Consider the following 18,047-nt stretch of genomic DNA (forward strand, 5'->3'; position numbering starts at 1 on the left):
TGACGAATCCGCCTCCAATCTCTTTAAGCGATTCCGCTTATGACGATACCGCCACTTATAGTTCGAGCGAACCCGCTTGACAAATCCATCACTTTTCTTGCGAACCAAAATGATCATTATATGACGATTCCGTCAATTATTCCATTAAGAGACTTTTTTTTATATAACGAATCCGCCACTTGTATTTTGATCAAATTCATGTTGACGATCCCAACCCATTTTCTGTATAGGAAAAAAACTAGAATACTTATAAAGTATTACAAATATGACGATTCCGCCAGTTATGCGTTTATGTGATTCCGCCTTTGACGATACCGCCACTTGAGCCAAGTCGTTTGACGATTCCGTCACAAATCTCATTAACTTGCTACAATATTCTCTATCAGAGAAATTACTTGTATTGCAAAGTACATTTAGGTGCAGTCCATTATTATTTATTTATAACTCAAAGAGAATCCACACTTATCTGGTTTCTACAACCCATCAGCTATTCCAATCATGATTAAAAAAAAAACTACGAACAAAAACAACAATAACAAATGTTTATTTCCTCTTTGCCGTTTGTAATTAGTCTTCCGAGCTTACCTTTTTTTAGCCAATCATCAGCTGTTGCAGCACTAATCAGTCACTCATTTTCTCACTGTTTTCTGTTCCATTCATTATCCTTTCCATTGAAAACACTGTACACGTAAACCCCATTCAATAAATTGTTTTTCAGAACTTCTGCTTTCTTTCACTCCTAGGACAGTGAACTATTTTGACAGTTCCATTTTGTCATCTTCTTTGGTACGTTACTATGTTACCCCGTTACCTTCATTGACAAAAGTTTATCCAAGAGCTTTATCCCAAACTTTGATGCAAAAGTTCGATGCAAGTTTCATTCAATATGTCACCATGGTTGCCATGGTATTTTTTCGCTGCCGAATCAGCAAACAACAATTTTTCGGCAGATTCAACAAAATGATGTGTGGCTTTAACGTTTTATTTTTCACGAACTGAATAATACAAAAATTACTTACATTTTCTCCTCGTCGCCAATGTAATATTGTGAGTAATTCGGATTTTATAGACGGATTATTTATAGGAATAATAATTAGATCACACGCTGTGTATTCACTGGTTCATTACCTGTCCTGACTACTCTACTCTCAGTTCTCTTCTCTCGAATCCATGGCCTACCACATATTCTACGATACTACAGGTCTCTCAAGAGAAACTTCAATGACAACGCTTTGGAGAGTGGCTCGCAACATGCGAAACCACTCTTCTTCTAATGAGAGTGACGAATACTCCAACCGTTGGATATTCAGCTTCGCGAAAAAGGTCTGCCCAGACTCAGTTCCAGCACAACCGATTTCTTGGGAAACATCCCCAAGAGACAGTTCTCTGGACAGACCCTTCACTATGCTGGAACTATCTATGGCTCTTCTTTCATCAAACAATTTTGCTCCGGGACGCGATATGATCAAGTTCAATCTTCTTAAGAATCTCCCAGATATCGCGAAAAGACGACTACTGGATCTGTTCAACTCATTCATGGAGAACAACATTGTTCCGCTAGAATGGAGACAGGTCAAAGTAATAGCTATTCAAAAGCCTGGTAAACCAGCGTCTGATCATAATTCATACCGCCCAATTGCTATGTTATCATGTTTAAGGAAATTGTTGGAAAAAATGATCCTATCGCGACTCGACCATTGGGTTGAATCGAATGATTTGCTTTCAAATACACAGTTCGGGTTTCGCAAGGGCAAAGGAACAAACGATTGTCTAGCGTTGCTTTCAACAGATATTCAACTGGCCTTTGCGGAAAAGGAGCAACTGGCTTCAGTTTTCTTGGATATTAAGGGCGCCTTTGACTCAGTTTCCATAGGCATATTGTCAGAAAAACTGCACAATAGTGGACTTCCAGGAATTTTAAATAATTTCTTGTATAATTTGTTGTCAGAAAAACATATGAGTTTCAATCTCGGACAACTGACAACTTCCAGAATTAGTTACATGGGTCTACCCCAAGGCTCATGTTTAAGTCCCTTGCTTTATAATTTTTACGTGAAAGACATTGATAGTTGCTTGGAAGGACAATGCACGCTAAGACAACTTGCAGATGATGCTGTGGTTTCTCTAAAAGGCCCACATGCAGAAATGTTGCAAAGACCATTGCAAAATTCTCTAAATAATCTGTCAATCTGGGCAAGAGATTTAGGGATCGAGTTTGCTCCGCAAAAAACTCAATTGGTTGTGTTTTCTAGAAAGCGGAACCCAGCCCAACTGAAACTCAATCTTTTGGGAATAGAAATCGACCAGTCTTTGACTTCGAAGTACCTTGGGGTCTGGTTTGATTCAAAAGGCACTTGGGGTACCCAAATCAAGTATTTGGTGCAAAAATGTCAACAAAGGATCAATTTTCTACGCACAATTACCGGAACATGGTGGGGTGCTCACCCGGAAGACCTCATAAAACTTTACAAAACGACTATTCTCTCTGTTATTGAGTATGGCTCTTTCTGTTTCCACTCAGCAGCAAACTGCCACCTAATAAAGTTGGAACGAATTCAATACCGTTGTTTGCGTATTGCTCTCGGCTGCATGCACTCAACGCATAACGCGAGCCTAGAGGTCCTGGCAGGGGTAAAACCTCTCCAGAACCGATTCTGGGAGCTCTCGCTAAGGTTACTTATCAAGTGTGGAGTGAGCAGCACACTTGTCATCAAAAACTTCGAAGAAATGCTCAGTCTGAACACTCAATCAAAATTCATGAGAATTTATCTGTTATACATGTCATCTGACATAAGCCTACCAAGTTATAATCCTCCCCGTGTACACTTCACTAATGGCAGTACCTCTGTTAAATACGATCTGTCCATGAAGCAAGCTGTTCATGGAATACCAGATCAACTTCGATGTATATCTATTCCTCGCATTTTTAACGAAAAGTACCAAAATGTCAATTCCTGTAAGAGATTCTTCACTGATGGGTCTCGCATAAATGGATCCACTGGTTTCGGTGTTTTCAATGAAAATTTCACCGCCTTCCGCAAACTTCAGGAACCTTGTTCGGTTTATGTTGCTGAGCTGGCAGCAATCAATTTCGCTTTGGGGATGATTTCAAACATGCCCGTAGACCATTTCTTCATCTTCTCGGATAGCCTTAGTTCGATTGAGGCACTCCGGTCGATGAAACCTGTAAAACATCCATCTTACTTTCTTACAAAAATAAGGGAGCAGATGGGTGCACTGGTCGAAAGATCATACAAGATTACCTTTGTATGGGTCCCCTCACATTGCTCAATTTATGGCAATGAGAAGGCGGACTCTCTCGCAAAGGTGGGCGCACAGGAAGGTGAGATCTATGATAGAAGAATTTCACATGATGAATTTTTCCATTTTGTTCGCCAGAGTTCTCTTCAAAGTTGGCAAAATGATTGGCGAGATGGCCAGCTGGGACGGTGGTTACATTCCATTATTCCTAATGTTTCTTTGCGAGTGTGGTGGTATGGTCTGGATGTAAGTCGCAATTTCATTCGCGTTATGTCAAGACTTATGTCCAACCATTACTCGCTAGACGCGCATTTACACAGGATTAACCTCGCGTTGAGCAATGTTTGTACTAAGTGCGGTTCCGGTTATGATGACATCGACCACGTAGTTTGGCAATGCCCGGATAATGACGCCTCCAGAGCGCTACTATTGGATACCCTTGAGGCCCGAGGTAGACAACCCTTTGTTCTTGTGAGAGATGTGTTGGGGACCCGCGATGTCACATACATGGGATGTATTTTCGACTTTCTTCGCTCTGCTGGTATAAAAGTTTAATTCGCTTGTGTTTTCTTCTCCAGTTTTTTTTTTCTCTGTTTTGTCCTCTTTGTGTTACCAAGCTGCTCCTGGCCATCCGGAAGACCAAGTCCCACAACAAGTTGGTACCATCACCACAAGGCACCGAATACGCTAGCAAGATGCGATTCACCCCCGGATGAGCAGCAGTGAAACCTTTGGCCCAATCCTTACCCTATCCATCCCTCAAAATGTGACCTTCTAACCTCGAGCTGCCACGAGTACCCTGGCTTCCACCCAATACTAACAGATATCATGAAAAAGTTATGACTCTGTATAATGTATACTATTAAGTACAAAGAAAGATCCTCGGCTCCGTAAAGCGTTATACGCGATTGAGCCTTAAATAAATGAACTAGATAAAAAAAAATAACATTGAGAACAACAGAGAGGATTATCAAAAGCAGTGAAATAGCGGTAAATCAGGCGGATGCCATTAACGATGGTTCGGCAAATATCAACTCGGTGAAGTATCGGCTTGGAAGGAATCGTAACTATGGCGGGCATGGAAGAGAATACCGTGGACGAGAAAGAAGTAGAAATCGTGATTATAGGATGCAACATGAGAGATATGAAAGAAGCAGGTCTCGTTCAGGCCCGAGTTCAGGACAAATGTCGTCTGGTAAAGGACGATATGCCAATTTTGTTTGCCATTTTTGTAAAATTCGTGGGCACATTCAAAAACATTGCTACAAGTATAAAAATTCTCAAAGAAGCTCAGTAAAATTTGTAGGAGAGGCTACCAAACACGACGAAGCTCGAGACAATGTACACGATTATTTCAAGAGATTGCGGGTCGACTACAGCAGTGACAGCGACAGCTCAGGTGACTATCCATGCATGATGATTAGAACCATCAATAAAATCAGTGAACCTTGTCTCCTGGATGTTGAAATTAGTGGAAAGATGTATAAAATGGAGGTGGATAGTGGATCAGCTGTCTCTGTTATCTGCAAGTCGGACTATTTGAAGTTTTTCAATGAAAAACCGTTGAAAGGAAGCAAAAAAAGATTATTGGTAGTAAATGGATCTAGTCTTGAAGTTCTTGGCATTATTTCAGTGTATGTTACGTTAAATTTTAGGAAGTTTCAATTAGATTTAGTTGTACTGGATAATGATCATCGTTTTGACCCCCTCATTGGACGTGATTGGCTAGATATGTTTTTTGACAATTGGAGAACTTGTTTTTTCAAACTCATTGATGATCAAGAATATTCCTGGCTCAACTGGAAGCGATTTTTTTACAAATGAAATCAAGTCCAAGTATAAAAGTGTTTTTGACAAGGATTTTTCTACACCTATTAAAGGGTTTGAGGCTGATTTAGTACTCAAAGAAGAATCACCTATATTTCGTAAAGCGTATGATGTACCATATCGATTGAAAGAGAAAGTGATGGATCATTTGGAATCGTTGGAACGAGACGGAATTATAACCCCAATTAAAACGAGTCTTTGGGCTTCGCCGGTAGTGGTTGTGATAAAAAAGGATGGAGATATTCGTCTTGTAATAGATTGTAAAGTGTCAATTAACAAGGTTATAATTCCAAACGTGTACCCATTGCCTACTGCACAAGATGTGTTTGCATCTCTAGCAGGTTGTAAAATATTTTGCTCTTTAGACCTTGCAACTGCCTACACTCAACTAAATCTTTCAAAAAAGTCTAGGAAGTTCGTTGTTATCAACACGCCAAAGGGGCTCTATTCTTATAATAGACTTCCACAGGGAGCCTCATCCAGTGCGGCTATATTCCAGCAAGTCATGGATACAGTTTTACATGGACTTGAATTTGTGTCATGTTATCTTGACGATGTGTTGATTGCTGGAAAAGATTACGAAGACTGCAAAAACAAGTTGGCTTAAGTTCTTGATCGGTTGGCTAAGGCTAACATTAAAGTAAATTATAAGAAATGTAAATTTTTTGTTAGCACACTACCATTTTTAGGGCATATTCTTTCACAAGATGGCCTTCAACCTAATCCTGAAAAAGTCGCTACTATACAGCAAGCTGAAACACCTGACAATGTAAACAAGCTTAAAGCTTTTTTAGGATTAATCAACTACTACAACAAGTTTTTACCTAATTTATCAACCTTTTTGAATCCGCTATATAATTTGCTAAAGAAAGACGTTAAATATGTGTGGGATGAGAAATGTGACAAAGCATTCAAGGACTGCAAAAAACAACTGCTTACTGGAAAATTGTTAACATTTTACGACCCGAAAAAGCCGATAATTGTCTGTACAGATGCCTCGTCTTACGGCTTAGGAGGTGTTATTTCTCACGTAATTAAAGGTGCTGAAAGGCCAATATCTTTCACCTCTTTCTCTTTGAACTCGGCTCAAAAAAAATACCCCATCCTTCATTTGGAGGCACTTGCGGTAGTAACGACAGTTAAGAAATTTCATAAATTTCGTTATGGTCAAAAATTTTTAATCTACACAGACCATAAGCCTCTGTTGGGTATCCTTGGTAAGCCTGGGAAAAATTCAATATTCGTCACACGACTGCAAAGGTACATTATGGAGTTATCCATTTATGATTACGAGATATTCTATAGACCATCTGAGCGTATGAGCAACGCAGATTTCTGCTCCAGGTTCCCAATGATGGAGGAAGTCCCAAAAAAGTTGGAAAAACATTACGTTAAAAGTTTGAATTTTTCTGATAATTTTCCTTTGAACCATAGTTTGGTAGCTGCTGAAACGAAAAATGACACATTTCTTCAACAAATATAGGGTGCCTGTACCAGTTATCGCACTACCTAAGGAAAACTACTTCTATAAAAATAAGAAGAAGACCGACGAATGTTGTCGATATGTCAAATGATAGATTTGTTTTCATACTTTACAGGAAAAATATAAAATCTGAGCCAAACCCACTTTTACTATTTATTACGGCGTGTGCCAATGATAGGAACCCTGTACCAGTTATGGACATACTTTTTAATTTCGGTTCCACTTCGCACTATTTACATGCATTCCTCATGGGATTTGCCATAACTGGTACACTATGGCGAAATAGGGTGCAAGGAAGCCGACATTTTAAAGAAAATGATTTATTTCTATCATAATTTCAGCAAAATGTGAAATTTGAATGAGTGCAATCATCTTTTATGAACGTGATCTATTGTTTACATATTTTTTCATGTTGATTTTCATCATTAAAGCTTGAAAATCAACTATGGCGAATTTGAGGTACTATAGCCATAACTGGTACACTGAGCCTACTCGTTTCTACAGCATGGTTGGCCGAGTAGGGTGGACAAATGTTTTAGAGATATTTACTCACACCATCAAGGATTAGAGGAGGTAGATGGGTGTTTGTTATTTCAGGATCGAGTAATTGTTCCAAAAGTACTGCAGACGAAGATCTTAAAAATCCTGCACGCCAACCATGCAGGTGTAATCAAAATGAAACAGGAAGCGCGCCGAACAGTTTATTGGTTCGGAATCAATTCCGATATTGAGGACTATGTAAAACAATGCACCACTTGTTTGAAAATGGCAGTAGTTCCTGGGAAAAATATAACGTCTAAATGGGCTCCTTCGGATCGCCCTTTTGGGCGCGTACACGCGGATTTCTTCTTTTTTGAAAAGCAGACCTTGTTCCTGATTATCGATAGTCATTCAAAGTGGCTTGAAATATATTGGATAAGATTTGGCACAGACGCTGCAAAGGTGATCAGGAAGTTGACTAATTTTTTTGCAAGATTTGGACTGCCAGACATTTTGGTAACTGATAACGGCCCACCATTCAATTCAAAACAGTTTATCAGTTTTCTTGAAAGACAAGGCGTTGAGGTTATGAAGAGTCCTCCCTACCACCCACAAAGTAATGGACAGGCAGAAAGGTTGGTTAGGGTAGCGAAAGAAGTTTTAAAGAAATTTCTCGTGGATCCTGAAATGAGAACATGGGGTTTTCAAGACAGGTTGGATTACTTTCTCTTTAACTATCGCAATAGCTGTCTGACGTCTGAGGGTACCCATCCTGCAGACAAGGTGTTCGCATATAAGCCCAAAACCCTCATTGATTTGATAAACCCTAAGTCAAGCTTAAAAAAACGTCATGCGGTAACAAAAGTGGAAGAACCGTTAAAGCAAATATATTATATAAACAATATGATTCACTTCCGCGTTCCCCATACATTGAATTGGCGAACAGCTTACAGCACCATCTAGCGTCAAACGTGGCAATCAACCTTAAATTAAACCAAATATTTGCTAAATATGTTTAACCGTGTCTCCATGACATTTCCATTATTGTTATGGTCGTCAATCATATTTAGGGATGTACAAGATTCAATTTGCACAAACAAAATTATGATATTGGACAAAGCAAATATTAAGTTTATATTTTGTAACTGTCGTGTATCAGTGATGGAACATGCGCAATTTGACGTTTCGCAAATATCATTCTTTTTTCAGGAGCATATTTGTTTTGGAAGTACCGATAAGTGAAATATTTTGGTCAAATTGCTATAGCTAATGGGGATACTTGTTGATTCATTTTGACTTAAAGTATATTGTGTGCAAAGACTAATACGCAAAGAATATGATTTGTTTATTTAAACCCTAAACATTTTAATATTATTTATCGATAACTGAAGATATTATTGACATCCCTAGTTCATTAATGTTGACAGCGTGTGTATTTCCTAAGGGCATTCGTTTTTAGAGTGTAATAGTTGCCACGTTCGTCACAAGCGGCGCCACAAGCACATGATAAAGGGTCGCCAGAAATAGCTGGAAGTGAGTTATATTATTAATATAGTATATTTGGTTAAAGAGTAATGTTGATAACGTTAAGAAAGATCCACTGAAAAAGTTAGTTCATGGAGACAAGGTTTACTACAGAAACTATAATCCCAATAGTATTGAAAAATGGATTGAGGGAGTATTTATTAAACAAATCTCTCTCAATATTTTTCAGATAGCAATCGGAGCGAATCTAATCTCGGCCCACAGGGGGCAGATAAGACCGGGACCGGCCAATAGAACCGAACACAGGCGGAACATCCAGCTTCGGTTGGCCGATATGAGAACACCACGAGGAACCAAACGATCATTCAAGGATATGGAGGACATTGAGAATTCGGAATCCGAGTTTCCCGATCTGAGCGAACCTGATAGCGTCACTCCAAGTCCGTCAATAAGCGAAGTACATCCAAGCGTTCTGCAGCCGACGCATTCGAATAGTGAACTAAGGAGATCCAGAAGAAAGAAGAAGTCCAAGATGCATGAAGATTTTGTATACTATTCCTAAACATATTTTCAGTGAAATCATCCAAGTTTTTTCTTATAAGTAAGGTGTTGTTGCTATCAAACTCGTATTTTCAAGTTGAATTAAATATATTTCCTAAGATTGCTTGTGATCTACTCTGAAACAGTTTACTTAATTTTAAGGGATAAGGAGTGTAATATCCATTCAGAATTAACTAATCGGTTTAGTTCAGTGCAACACCAGTTGACAGGTCTCGGACTGTTATAATGTAATACCACCATAACAAAGTAAAGTGTTCGATGAATCGTATAAAACTTGAATAAACGGAGCGATCAGCTCTCTTGTATCGTGACCATCGTAGAGTACAGATCACTACTCCAACCGAGAGAAAACCCCCCAGTTCATACTGTTTAGAAATATCTCCTGGAACTCCATTAGAAATTCCTCTCAGAATTCCTCTAGGAATTTCTCTAGGAATTTCTTTAGGAATTTCTCTATGAATATATTCAGAAATTTCTCCATGGATTCCTTCCAGAATTCCTCTACAGATTCTTCCAGGAATTCATTGAAGGATTCCTCAAAGAATTGATTAAGGGATTCCTCCTGGAATTCATCCATGAATAGTTCCATTGAATTTCCCCAAGATTTTCTATAAAGATTTGTCCAGAAATTTCTCCTGAAATTCCACCTGGAACTTGTCCGGAAGTTCCTCCAGGAATCCTTCCTAAGGTTCCTCCAGAAATTTGTTTCAGGGATTTCTCCAGGGTTTTTTTCCAAGAATATCTCCAGGGATTCCTTCAATAATTTTTGTAGAATTTTCTCTAAGAAATTTTGCGGGAATTCTTTATGAGGTTTCTTCAGAAATACTCCAGGAATTCCTTCAGAAAGTCCTTCAGGAATTCGTATAGGAATTCCTTCAGGAATTCCTCTGGGAATTCCTCAGAAATTACTACCGCAGTGTCTCCAGGGGCTCCTCAAGAAATTCCACCAAGATTTACCGTAGGTATTTCTTCAGATATTCCTACAGGAATTTCTTCAGAAATTGATCCAGGAATCCCTCCAGGATTTTCTTCGGAAATTCCTGTAGCATTCCTCCAGAAATTTCTGCAGGAAATCCTTTAGAGATTGCTTCCGATATTCTTTCAGGAGATTCTTCAGGAAATTCTATAGGAATTTTTCCAAGGGATTCCTCCGGAAATTCTTTCAGGTTTCCTCTAGGAATAAATCCATGAATTTCAACTCCACGGATTCCTCTAGAAATCCGTCCAGTAGTTATTTCACGGGTTCTTCTAGAAATTCCACCAGGAATTCCTCCAAGAATATGCCAGAAATTCCTGCAGGGATTCCTCTAAGGATTCTTCCGTGAGATTCCTCCAAGAGTTCCTGCTGGAATTCCTCCAGAAATTCCTCTGGGAATTCTTCTAGAAATTTATCTTGGAATTTCATCAGAAATTTCTCTAATGCTCCAGGCATTACTCCAGGAACTTCTCCAGGGATGCCTCTTTCAGAAATTTATCCAATAACTTTGGGGCCAAGGGCTGAAAGTCTCTTTAAAAAAGACAAATCAATCAATCAATCCATTAACTTTTCCAGGGAATCCGCCAGGAATTTGTCCAAAAAATTTTCTAGGACTTCCTCCAGAAATCCATCTTGGAATTGCTGAGAAAATTTGCTTATGATTTCACAAAAAATGTGCCTATGTTGCTTCGTTCTATGATTTTTCAAAGTAGGTGGTGTCTGTGGAAAATGTTTGATTTTCACTGGAGTTTTCCGGAAAATTAGGCGACCCTGATTTTTTTCAATTTAGTTTTTCAAATATATATGATCCCTACCTAATTTCATTAACCTTCAGAAACTTCATACCAATTTTTACGATAATAAAAAATCCCCTAATGCTCCAGGCATTAGTCCAGGAACTTTTCCAGAGATTCCGCATGGAATTTTTCCAGAAGGTTCTCCCGGATATCCTCCAGAAATACATCTAGGGACTCCTCCTGTGATTTCTTGAAGAATTCCTCTAAGGATTCCTCCAGGAATGCATCCAGAAATTCCTCCAAGGATTCATCTAAAAATTTTTCTAGTAATTTCTACAGGGATTTCTGATGCGGATTCTTCAGATTTTTTTCCTGAAATTCCTAGCATAATTGCTTTTCGGATTCCTCCAGGAATTCATCCAGGGATTCCTCCAGGTACACTTTCACAAATTAATCCAGGGATTCCTGCAGGTATTGCTCCGAGAATTCTTGTAATGATTTCTTCCGGAATTTCTCTCGGGATTTTTTTAAAAATTTCTTCAGCGGTTAGTTAAAAAATTACAGTATTCCGTTCATAATGTTTTTCAGGGATTAACCCCAGGTTTTTTTAGGATTACTTGTAGATTTTTGAATAATTTGAAGGATTTCTAGAGGAATTCCTTCAGCGATTTGTATTGAAATTCTTTTAGATAATTTTAGAGGGACATAGAAGCCAAGAAATTCTCCAAGAAGTCAAAAAGGAATTCTTTCACAATTATCTCATGAATACCAAGTCTTTCACAAGTCCAATCATGAATACCTTCAAACTTACGATTACATCTTGCAGCACCAGCTTTTAAATACCGTCGTTGGGGGTGAGAATGGGTCAAAAAAGGATACTTAAAGATTGTTTGTTAAATAACAAATGCAATTGAAGTCAGAATAACTTTTTATTTGGTATGTATACTCTTCTATGTGGTTATGATAGTTTAGCAAGAAAGTATCACATTAAATGAATTGCTTACTAAACTACAAATGATTGAAAATTGACCCAATCTCACCCCTTAGAGGGGGTGAGAATGGGTCAAAGTATTCAAAATCGCCTATTCAAAAATATAAGTTAATTTTATTGATCATATCTAGTAAAGCTACTTGAAATACGATGTAATCATTGCGAATTAAGACTTAGGTAATTTTAAAAGATGGTTAATCCGCCTAAAAGTGTAACGTGCTTGCTCATCGGGTGGGATTTCAGGGTCGTTCGAAACTTACTTTCCTCATACACAAACCGTGGAGCCGTATCAATTCGAGCAGGAACGGATGGTGAAAACCATGCCCAAAGAAGTTGCTGTTGTAGAAGCACAGATAACTAATACTGCATGAAAGCCAAAGTAATGAATGTCCCAAGCTGGACCAAAACGAATATGGTAAGAAGTGAAACTTATATAACCCAGGGCTGCTTTCTTAAATAAGCTAACGCTGAGGCTAATACGTATTTACAATTTTATTAACATAGTATTCTATGACGTCACATGGGGTGGGGTTCTTACTTGTGCGCTGCAGCAGATCCGGAGTGTGGGTTACATAGCTGGCTTACCGGCCTTCTGCCGGTGGGGTTCGAGGTTATGTTCGCCTTTAGATGTGATCCGGCCCTGGGCCGGCGGAGTTGATGGTAGACGGATGGTTTCCGATAAAGCTTCGACCATCTGAGTTCCAAACCTAGGAACGGAGAAATTCGGGCGGTTGGACGGCGGAGAATTCGGCCGTTTCCCAAAGCACTGTAGCCTGAGCTCTCCGCAGAGTGTTCCATATCAAACAATAGGTTTCTGACGTTGACCGGGTTTTCAAAATGGCGGTTGGAGAATGATGCCGCCAAGTACAGGTGGCCAACGACGCTCGTCCTTGACGGAGCCGGTCCGTCCGGAAGATCTGGAGCTCTGTCTTGGAGAAAGACATAGAAAAGAAAAAGGCCCTTTTCGCTGGACCTGACCACCACATTAATCACCCGTGACGTCATTCCTAGCCTTTACATCTGTTGGCACAGTTGTACACTGAAAATTTACCTTTTTCTTGTTTTAAACTGTTCTTGTGTTTCGTTCTTTTGTTGTCCTTTGTCTAACTGTTCGTAGCTATAAGTTTTTAATCAATTAGTTTTAGGTTATAATTTTTCATTTTGCTCACACTAACCATTTTTGATTTTTACATTTAACACAGTAGTTTTGACATTTACACAGTAGTTTTTACTTTTACTAACACTTGTGCTTGTACTTTTTAATCCTATTTTAAGAAAAGAAAACCAAGAATTAATACAACTTTCACTTCACGAGATTCTATTGTTCTGACCTCAAGAAAAGATCTAGGCACGCGCACTGCACTGTTCGAGGATCAATCGTGGACAAAGAGAAAGATTTTGGTCAAATACAGCCTTTTATAAGAAATCCGTTTTCATATTTAAGGTGGTATTTGACCACTATGCTTTTATGCTGCATTTTGGCAACCATGATCTATCGGTGCACCATCTGTGGGTTGGTACAAGAATCGGTCTAGTAAATATTTTTAGGCCTTGTTCACACTACTCAGGTTTTGACACACTCTGACCTGGCATGATTGGAAAGCGGAACGCTCACTCACTCGCGACGTATCGACTATAGTGAGTTCGATTAGTTCCTAGTGGTACTTTTCAAAAGGGTATATTGGGGTTCGGGAGGAGAATAAGGATTGATGGTGGAGCCAGCAAGAAACTATGGAACCACCGGTTACATTACCCCATCGTTCCTCCTTCAAAATGAAGATTTTCATTTTGAATGTAACGTTTGTCGGGTTCAATAATCAACTTCAACCAAAGATCAATTCCTGATCATGGTGAATCAAAAATTTATTTGTGCCCTTCTATTGGAATATTCTATTCACCTTCATCGCCAATGCGAGAAGAAACGATACTCATCGTGAGTAAACTCTCACCTATACACGGTACACGGTATTGAGAACTGTCATCTCATTGACGACACATCTTGAATGTTTATGTTTACATTTCTAAGCATATCAGATTACAAAGGTTCGCGAGTCCCTCGTATCTAATGCTCATTAACGATTTAATCGCGCTTTTGGGGTATTTTCACCCACAAAATCTTGTCCGCTACAGAAATTTCTCAAATACTAGGATGTGCGCATATCCTATCGTGATTTCGGAATCACTAATCGGTCTACTTTTCATTTTTCTGTTTACGAATCAGCGAGGCTAAGAAGTTTATCTAGCGAAGGAAATTTTGGGATTTTTCCCTGCAAATCAGGTGTTTATAAACATTACATCAAATTCTTTGTTTACCTCTTAGGATTTATCAATCAGGCAATCTCTTGAATGAGGGGTCCGGACCTTTATGAATGGTAAGTGTTCAATTCTTGAACGACTAATTTGAAGATATTCATTAACATTTTGAATCATGATTCTAGGGTTGGACTACGTTCGTCCAGAATCGTATCCTGCCGGGATATATAGAATCGCCAGATCGCTTCCGCTTTACTGGTCCCGGTCGAGGACAACTACATAGATCTCGTACCAATCGCATCGAACATGCACATGTACGAGGAATCTACCAACAAGTTTGACGGTCTTCACCGCTGATTACCTCAGGTTCCTCTTGGAGACCCGAGCAGAAAATTTGATTTACTCTCGCTATCTTTGTAGGAGAAAAAGGAAACATGAAATATATTATGTTTGGAGTGGGTGGGAGTTCTTCTGATTGTGGGAATGTTTTCGTAGTGCCTTCGGTCTTTCACCTGTTTTTCAATGAAAACAACGGTGATCATTCTTGCATTCAATTAGCTGTTTTAGGCTGAGTAGGATGTACGTTTTGATCGGGATTACTGTCGTCGCGTATACGAAGTTTCGCGGATAATTGAGGTGAGTATCTCCCTCATTTCGATACTAGACAGGCACAAAGTTTCGGCCTGGCTCCTTTTTAACGATGTTTTCGCGACGATTCTTTTCGTTTTCATTTTGATATTCTAATTGTGTTAGACCTCGTCCGTAATTCAACCGGGGGACTTCCTGCCTTACGGTGACAGATAGTCTCGAAGAACTGCCGGTGTTCTTCCTTATTCTGTTCGCGTTAGAATCTTGAATTGATCTTGGAATCTTGTTCCAAGAATACTGGAAATCGGATTTTCGGGTTCTATCGTCAAACATCGCATTATTCGTCAATCGTGGCTGAGTTCGCGTGGTTGTTTCTACGGTTCGTCTTCGGAACAGATGTTCCCAATCTAATTTTTGCATCGCGGTCATCATTCAGTTCGGATTCATTTTTTAGTTCACGGATTCGTCTAAAATCCGGAAATTTTCAATAAATTTGGAAATAAATTTAAAAAACGCCTAATAATCTCGCGTATTCGAAAATTCTAAATGATGATACACATTGAACAAAACTATTTCAAAGCAAGCGTGTTGTAATTTTCTAAATTGATTATTCTATATACATTTCGCGCGCGATTCATGCCTTATTTACTAACACATTCACATGCATAATTGAAAAGTTTCTAAATTAACTGAACTATTTACATTTTGAAGAGTACGATTAGAATCCCGATTTCGGTCAAAGATAAGCGGACATTCTAGTATATTTCGGACAAAATCTGTAGTACTCGAATAACCTTCGTTAGAAGAACGAAGAGAAAATCAAAACAGGGCTCTGTTTTCACCTCCCCTTCCGGGAAGTTTGGAGGCATATGAGGTATATGACGAAATTTTTGTTGGGCGCCAATTGTAACGTGCTTGCTCATCGGGTGGGATTTCAGGGTCGTTCGAAACTTACTTTCCTCATACACAAACCGTGGAGCCGTATCAATTCGAGCAGGAACGGATGGTGAAAACCATGCCCAAAGAAGTTGCTGTTGTAGAAGCACAGATAACTAATACTGCATGAAAGCCAAAGTAATGAATGTCCCAAGCTGGACCAAAACGAATATGGTAAGAAGTGAAACTTATATAACCCAGGGCTGCTTTCTTAAATAAGCTAACGCTGAGGCTAATACGTATTTACAATTTTATTAACATAGTATTCTATGACGTCACATGGGGTGGGGTTCTTACTTGTGCGCTGCAGCAGATCCGGAGTGTGGGTTACATAGCTGGCTTACCGGCCTTCTGCCGGTGGGGTTCGAGGTTATGTTCGCCTTTAGATGTGATCCGGCCCTGGGCCGGCGGAGTTGATGGTAGACGGATGGTTTCCGATAAAGCTTCGACCATCTGAGTTCCAAACCTAGGAACGGAGAAATTCGGGCGGTTGGACGGCGGAGAATTCGGCCGTTTCCCAAAGCACTGTAGCCTGAGCTCTCCGCAGAGTGTTCCATATCAAACAATAGGTTTCTGACGTTGACCGGGTTTTCAAAATGGCGGTTGGAGAATGATGCCGCCAAGTACAGGTGGCCAACGACGCTCGTCCTTGACGGAGCCGGTCCGTCCGGAAGATCTGGAGCTCTGTCTTGGAGAAAGACATAGAAAAGAAAAAGGCCCTTTTCGCTGGACCTGACCACCACATTAATCACCCGTGACGTCATTCCTAGCCTTTACATCTGTTGGCACAGTTGTACACTGAAAATTTACCTTTTTCTTGTTTTAAACTGTTCTTGTGTTTCGTTCTTTTGTTGTCCTTTGTCTAACTGTTCGTAGCTATAAGTTTTTAATCAATTAGTTTTAGGTTATAATTTTTCATTTTGCTCACACTAACCATTTTTGATTTTTACATTTAACACAGTAGTTTTGACATTTACACAGTAGTTTTTACTTTTACTAACACTTGTGCTTGTACTTTTTAATCCTATTTTAAGAAAAGAAAACCAAGAATTAATGCAACTTTCACTTCACGAGATTCTATTGTTCTGACCTCAAGAAAAGATCTAGGCACGCGCACTGCACTGTTCGAGGATCAATCGTGGACAAAGAGAAAGATTTTGGTCAAATACAGCCTTTTATAAGAAATCCGTTTTCATATTTAAGGTGGTATTTGACCACTATGCTTTTATGCTGCATTTTGGCAACCATGATCTATCGGTGCACCATCTGTGGGTTGGTACAAGAATCGGTCTAGTAAATATTTTTAGGCCTTGTTCACACTACTCAGGTTTTGACACACTCTGACCTGGCATGATTGGAAAGCGGAACGCTCACTCACTCGCGACGTATCGACTATAGTGAGTTCGATTAGTTCCTAGTGGTACTTTTCAAAAGGGTATATTGGGGTTCGGGAGGAGAATAAGGATTGATGGTGGAGCCAGCAAGAAACTATGGAACCACCGGTTACAAAAGGGCTAATACATCCGAAAAAATGGTTGAAATTTGAGAAAATAACGTTTGCATGTTGTATCGCCATTTTTAGCCACCATAATCATCCTCATTTAAAGTTTCAACCTCCATGAGAGGAGGGGGGGGGGGATTGCAATGAGGGAGGGGCGCATTGAAAGATTGATTAAAAAAATATATTTTTAGTATACTGCATAAGACATGTTTAACCCAACCCTCCGTTATAAACTCTAACGTACATGATCGTTGGCCTCTATATAGCCAAAGCAAATCACTCCATCTCAAGATAGAGGGTCGATCAAATATTATGTTACACAACATTTCACATTATTAGAACCTGTCCCGCAATAACATTTAAAAAGATTTTTGAATAATTTTTTTTTAGTCCTAGCAAAACGATAGACTTATTCTTCTTTCTTCAGTATTTTCTATGTATTTTATGAAAGATCCTTATATGACACTATTTTCGAAAAAAAACGTGCTTTTATGAAGACACGGTAACATGGCACCACTCTAACGTCAAATGGGGACTGGAAAACTAGTTGAATTTTTAGTTAAGTTTATGTGCACTCGATAATTTGCTTGACCCAATCTCACCCCCATTCTTGATATTTAGACATAGGGTCGAAAATATCGACTTTTAAAATAAAAAGAGCAACAACAGCCCGTTTTTTTCATTGCATCAACCAGGTAATACCTACAGCTAACCACTTATAAGAACATTTAGGGTTAGGTACTTGTGTTAAACATTCCGAAGGAGAAATTTTTTCAGAGTGATTTACTAGTAGCTTCATTATATAAGTTTAGCCACAAATTTAACAAAAAACGATTAATGCCAAACATTTTAATCTGCATCATGACGTGTAAAAACATCTCCTCTTTGAAATAATATAAAGTTTTCAATATAAATTAGCGATAGTTGATAAGCTATTTCAAATTTTATATTTTTCCGTTTTGACCCAA

General features: G+C 39.1%; 2 protein-coding genes across 2 annotated transcripts in view; both read left to right on the plus strand.

Annotated features, from left to right (window-relative positions):
* LOC134288187 (uncharacterized) overlaps positions 1-18,047 on the plus strand; it is a 504,266-nt gene that overhangs the window by 405,478 nt on the left and 80,741 nt on the right. The gene's annotated exons all lie outside the window — the stretch shown is intronic.
* On the plus strand, positions 4,211-9,406 carry LOC134287152 (uncharacterized). The gene is made up of 2 exons (XM_062848821.1): positions 4,211-4,660; positions 8,766-9,406. The coding sequence occupies exons 1-2, from the start codon at positions 4,601-4,603 to the stop codon at positions 9,096-9,098; spliced, it is 393 nt and encodes a 130-aa protein (XP_062704805.1). The 5' UTR covers positions 4,211-4,600; the 3' UTR covers positions 9,099-9,406.

Source organism: Aedes albopictus, chromosome 2 (assembly GCF_035046485.1).
Source record: "Aedes albopictus strain Foshan chromosome 2, AalbF5, whole genome shotgun sequence".
NCBI classification, from domain to species: domain Eukaryota; kingdom Metazoa; phylum Arthropoda; class Insecta; order Diptera; family Culicidae; genus Aedes; species Aedes albopictus.

Excerpts from the sequence above, each read along its gene's own strand:
- LOC134287152 (XM_062848821.1), top strand. The coding sequence starts at position 4,601 with ATGTACACGATTATTTCAAGAGATTGCGGGTCGACTACAGCAGTGACA. Across the intron at positions 4,661-8,765 it reads CAGTGACAGCGACAGCTCAG|ATAGCAATCGGAGCGAATCT; the intron begins GTGACTATCCAT and ends AATATTTTTCAG.